This window comes from Salarias fasciatus, chromosome 18, assembly GCF_902148845.1.
Source record: "Salarias fasciatus chromosome 18, fSalaFa1.1, whole genome shotgun sequence".
Lineage (NCBI taxonomy): Eukaryota > Metazoa > Chordata > Actinopteri > Blenniiformes > Blenniidae > Salarias > Salarias fasciatus.
The window spans coordinates 17,872,326-17,878,272 of record NC_043762.1 but is presented as its reverse complement, the minus strand read 5'-3'; the positions used below and the strand labels follow the sequence as shown (position 1 = coordinate 17,878,272).

The following is a 5,947-nucleotide window of genomic DNA, read 5'->3' as shown; positions in this document are numbered from 1 at the left end:
AACACCGCGTGTCAGTGGCGGCCTTAATTGATCCACTTCTCCAGTGAAAACACGGCGCCTCTGAGTCCACGGCAGGATAAACGATACAAAAACTCCGTGCTGGAAGTCCTCAGTCCGTTTACACCCAAAAGTACATGTATTCGGAATCTCTTCAGCCGACTTTCGAGTAGAAAATCCACAGATAATCCCACACATGCATCTATTTCGTCCGTATTCTTTCCACCCGTTTTTTCCATCCCTGTTCATTGCTGCTCCTTAGCCCAACTCGTTCCTCCGCCCCTCAACAACCAATCAGCTTTCCCCATTTGTCTCAAACACACACAGTACTTCCGATTCACCCAGTGACCCTTCAAAATAAAATACACATTCAAAAACAGTTTTAAATGGCAATAAGGCACTCATAATACTTAGAACACTTTAAACAATCAAATCAAATAATGAAATTCTCATATTCACAAGACATGAACTACATTCTCTTTTCTTCTTTTTAATTTTTCAAACATTTTCCAGTAATGAGCTCCTTTTTAAAAAAGAAAAAAACTTTAGACACTTTTAACCATGGGTTAACCTGGTTACAAATATCTGTCTTCATAATTTTCATCCTGTCTCCCTCCCCAAGTTATTTAGTGGAGTGTCCTCTTTAAATTTCAAGTACATAGCGGTACGCCGGTGGCTGTACACAGCGCCATATTTTGGGTTTAGTTAAAATAGAGTCCTTGATTTGATTTTAATAACCACCAGTACAATATTGAATTGTTTCATCGACTGTGTGGAAATTCTTTTAATGCAAACAAAAAAATTCATGTAACTACAGATTTGATTTGATTTTCTTTGTCTTTCTCTAATGTGTAGCTGTGACTTTATCTTGTGTTAGTATTTGACATCTTCATCTTGTCTTGCCAGTTTTTTTTTTTTTTTTTTAAATTTACACAACACACTTGGGCACTGTGTGAAAGCTCAACGAACTAGAAGAAGCCTTCATAAAGCTACTTTCTTTCCCTTTATCCTGGCTGCACCACCACGGCACACTGATTATTGGGCCACATGTCCAGAACACCTCGGATTTCTTATATCTTACACCTGTTCTGTTTTCTGTTTTTAAAAAATGTTCCTGTGCGTGTTTAATGTATTGTTTGGCAAAGTGCAGTATCTTGTCTAAATGGCAAGAAATCAGCAGCTTTTTCACTTCATTTAATCCTATTAATTCTGTCAGACAAAGATTAATCATAGACATTTTACCCATCGTCAAAGGTTTCAAAATTTTAAAATATGAGGAATGTTGCTGGAAGCATAGATTTATATAGAACACTCGATGCCTCGTCACCGCTGCTGGCCAATGAAGTCGGACGTCCGCAGAGGTCGGCCATCTTACTACGGGAATCTCGCTCGCTCATAACATTGTGTTGATGAGACATGAACTGTTTAACAAGCTACAACTTGCTCAAATTTCAACAGATTTTCAAATGGTTTGGTTTGTAATAATCATCAAATCTCTGTTAATGACATGACACATGTTTGAATGAGCATGACATGTGCTAAATACGAGGGTGGACCCAAATGAAACCGGAATTTGGTCATAAAATACTAATCATAATGAGTTTCGACTTTTGGCTGTCAGATGTGCTAAAGGTAAGCCTCATGCATATCTGTGAAAACTCTGAGATCCCAGAGTGACACTGACCTCTGTCATGCACTGTTTATAGTAACAGAGTGCCGCCCCCCTCTGCGATTTTTCCGAAATGGCGACATTGACTGGAAAGCTAGAGCAGTGCGCGGACATGAAATTTTGCTTTTTGCTTGGAAAAAGACTGCTACAGTCACTGTGGTGGTGAGTGACAGAAGAGTCAGCTGTGTGGTGTTGTCCTTTTAATTGGAGGTGAACAAAGTCCCTTGTGGCACTGTGTGCTTTTGAATTTAACAGGAATTCTCCTCAAAAAGACACACGTATGTTTTGAGGTTTTTATTTCCTAATCCTCACAAAATACTCTGATTCGTACTTTTATCTAATTTTTAATTTAATTTGTCATCATCATATGTCTCCTCATATGTAGCTTTATGAGACTTTTCCAACATGTAAAGTGTTTTACAATAATTATTATTATTATTATTATTATTATTCATTCATTCATTTTCTGCCGCTGGTCCCTTTCGGGGTCGCTGGTGGCTGGAGCCGATCCCAGCTGCTATGGGCAAAGGCGGGGTATGCCCTGGACAGGTCGCCAGTCTGTCGCAGGGCTGACATATAAATACATACAACCATTCACTCACACATTCATACCTAGGGGCAATTTTTAGAGTGACCAGTTAACCTGACGTGCATGTTTTTGGACCGCGGGAGGAAGCCGGAGTACCCGGAGGGAACCCACGCACACACGGAGAGAACATGCAAACTCCACACAGAAAGGCCCTGAGCCCCGGCCGGTATTTGAACCCCGGACCTACTTGATGTGAGGCACAAGCGCTAACCACTGCACCACCATGTGGCCCATAAATTATTATTATTATTATTATTATTATTATTATTATTATTATTATTATCGTTGTTGTTGTTGTTGTTGTTGTTGGTGGTGGTGGTGGTGGTGGTGGTGGTGTTATAACACATCTTGTTTACACTGATATGAATGGGCATTAAAGGAATACTCCGAAGATTTTGGACCCATGCCCTATCCCGATCATTTACAAAGTGAGATAAGCTCATAAATACCTTTATTGTGTCCGTTTGTTCAACCGCGGGCTCCCAGCTGTTAGCATCGTAGTTAGCTTTGCTCAACTGCGGGAGGTGAAGAGGAAACAGAGCCGGACTGACGAAGGTGGACAAAATACTCCTTCCAGTGGTCCAGGGGACAGCGTATTAGCACATGAAGCAAATCCGAATGGTTATAAAATATTTTAAAAGACAGTTTTTCCTTTTCAATCTGTTAAAATAACGTTTTGATACACACAGACCTGCGCATGCGCAGTGCTCCGCGGAAGGATATACCGGAGCACTATCCTTCCGTGGAACACTATGCTTTTAAACTGCAAGGAGACCTTTACTGACCGTAGCATCTCTCTTGTCTCACTCTTAATACAGCCATTTATCACTCTCTTCTGTAATCTGTGCTCTCTCTTCTTTCTCTCACTGTTTTCCTGCAGGATCTTTTGACAGTCTAACTGGAAGTTTGTGGTCTGAGCCTTCAGTTTCCATGATACCTGCAGCAAGTAGTTTGCTTTCTAATGGTGTTTTGTTTTCTTGTTGATCTCTGTCCGATCCTGTTCTCTCTGTTTTATCTACTGGAAGCCAGATGTGCTTTCCCTGTGTCCTCCTTCTCAGTGATATTTGGCGGTGAATTAGTCTTTCACAATCTCCACTGAAATGCTGAGCTTTCAACATCTTGCCTACTGATTGTGATCGATAACACAAACCTTGGACCATGGTACCTTGGCTATTTGTTTGCAATGAAAGGAAGACAAATACAAACCAAATTGAACAGTGTGGGTTTCTTTTATCACCACAGGACATGTTTAACTTTTGCAGTCAAGAAAAAGTTGGTTGCTGCCACCTTCCTTTCTGTCTTGGATTATGGTGATCTTCTTCATATGTATGCTCCTGCAAAATATCTGCAATCACTGGACTCTGTGTATTATGGAGATCTGAGATTTGGAACAACCTCTGCATTGATCCTTATAACCACTTCTTCTGTACCCGCTGCCTGGAGTTTGCTACAGAAAACTTTAAACTTGAAGAAATTCTCTGTTAAACATTCAAAAATGTTATTGGGAAACTGGAATCTCAATCATATTGTTGTTGCTCCTGCTTTACATGATAGCCTCATTATTTAGCTTTATTACTCTGATTGGTATTTGTGTTTATCTCGTCTGATTGCATTTTATGTGACCTCTGCACTGTCTCCAAACTACGTTTTAAGCTGCTGTCTTGACCAGACTTTCCTTAAAAAAGAGATCATTGTGTCTCAGTGGGACTGACCCGGTGAAATAAAAGCTAAAAAAAAAAAAAAAAAAAAATCAAAATGAATGAATTGTGCAATTTCTATTACTCAGCATGAAAAAAAATACAGGAGACCTCACCAACACTTTCATTCAGATCTGTTTAATTGTATTTACAGTCAAAAGTACAGTACAAATTGGAAATTTGTTTACTTTAAGACCGTATGAATGATCACAGTATTGTCAAGGTTGTCTTTTTTTTGTTTCCAACACCACCACTAACTGATGGTTATTTTGGTGTCTTTTTTTTTTGTTTTTTGTTTTTTTGTTTTTTTTTTGTAAATTTCATTAGCCATGTGTAGAGTGAGCTACTCTTTCCACTTTAAAAGTGAATTGGCCCTCAGGTCGAAGTCTTCTCTCTGAGCTCTCAGTGCATCTGCTTTTCGTCCAAAACCAGAGGCTTCCCTTAAGAAAAAATCCGTCAAGAGCTCTCCTGCAATGTAATGTAACCACGTCCGTGAGGTTCCCAAGCGATCCTGACAGTTTTCATAAGCTTCTTGAGTGTCATTTGACTTCAACACTTCAGTCAAAAATATTTTGCTGGCTGCTTCTGGATCACAGTTCAGAGTAAAGGTAGGATCATCAGGAGAAGCAATGCGTCTTTTTCTGGATTTACCACCATGAGCAGTTTCAGTTGAGTTTCCCTGAGTGGCTGCATTTTCTTTCATTTCCTTATGCCCTCCACTCTCCATTTCATCAAGCTGTTTGGACTTGATGATACGTAGAAGATGATTTTTCACATGTTCGAAAATGAGATACCCAACTACCTCATTGACTTTTGTGATGTCTTTATGTGTCTCGAATCCCTCCTCACTCTCTCTGTCATCATCGATTGGCTCGAAGTACCTGAGGAAGATGAAAAGAAAATTAAAGAAAATGTGAGGACATAAATGTAGAACAACATATAAACTGTCAAAATAGCAATATTTTGATGATGTGATATCAGCTCATTTTCAGATGAAAACGTCTATGAATTTAGAGTTTAGCATTCAAGCGAGCATTTGGGATGACAGACACAGATTTATAAGTGCAGAGTTGGAATTTAAGGTGTTTATGTCATTATTTTACATTTTAATTTTTCACACTAAATTCTCTGAATTTTCTTCAAATGTAGGACACTCGAGGCTCCTCTTTAACAATTTTTGAAGGGAAACCTGCAACAGAACACTTCCAAGATTTTTAAAGTAGAATTCATGGAGTCAGCACCTACCTCTCTGTCTCTGCTCTCATTCTTTCAGGGTTATTGGCAATGTAGGGCACCAGCCTCAGGTAGTTACTGGCTCTGAAGACATTCGGTGGGTAGTACCCTCCCGGGTTTTTGAGAAACAAATTGGGAATAGGTCCCGAATCTGGCACAAATTCTCCCTTGACCTGTTTAGCGAGAGTATCAAACAGAATAGCCAGCGACAGGGCCACGACCCCGACACCACCAAGAGTGACCCTGCCCTCCCTGCCGAAGGTGGTTCTCAGGCTCTGACTGAATTCCTCCAGCTGCGTCGGTGTCAAGGAGCTCTGCACTGCTGCGTAGTGGTTCCTCAGGTGATGTGACGAGTTGATGGACAGCATGTTGATGAAATGAGGGCTGGGGTTGTAGTTTGGAAACGGACAGATGTCTCGAGCAACAGAAGCCATAAGTGCTACGTCCTCAGCTGTACATACCGTGTTTCCCATCCTGATGTCTGTTCGAGGAGATCTCTCAATGAAAGGCTGGAATTTCAGAAACACAGATTTCTTTGGCTGTTTCTGACAGGCAATGCCTGGGCTTTGCAGATGAAGTTATTTATGGGAAATGTGATGAAAAAGTGCAGCCTGGTTACTTATTAACTTGTTTGGAAAGAGGTCACCGTCTCATCGATCATGGTCAGAGGTTTGTTCCATCAACAGGAGATCAAAATGTGGAACTCTTCATTTGTTTCTGACAAGAATGTTTGATTTGACTTGTTCAATGTGTGCTGTGACT

General features: G+C 40.4%; 1 protein-coding gene across 1 annotated transcript; it reads right to left on the bottom strand.

Moving 5' to 3' along the window:
- Window positions 1-4,266: 4,266 nt before the first annotated feature.
- On the bottom strand, window positions 4,267-5,643 carry LOC115405926 (uncharacterized). The gene is made up of 2 exons (XM_030115699.1): window positions 5,198-5,643; window positions 4,267-4,833 (listed from the first exon to the last, which is right to left on the bottom strand). Exons 1-2 carry the CDS (start codon window positions 5,617-5,619, stop codon window positions 4,296-4,298), a joined length of 960 nt encoding a protein of 319 aa, XP_029971559.1. The 5' UTR covers window positions 5,620-5,643; the 3' UTR covers window positions 4,267-4,295.
- Between the last annotated feature and the right edge of the window lie 304 nt (window positions 5,644-5,947).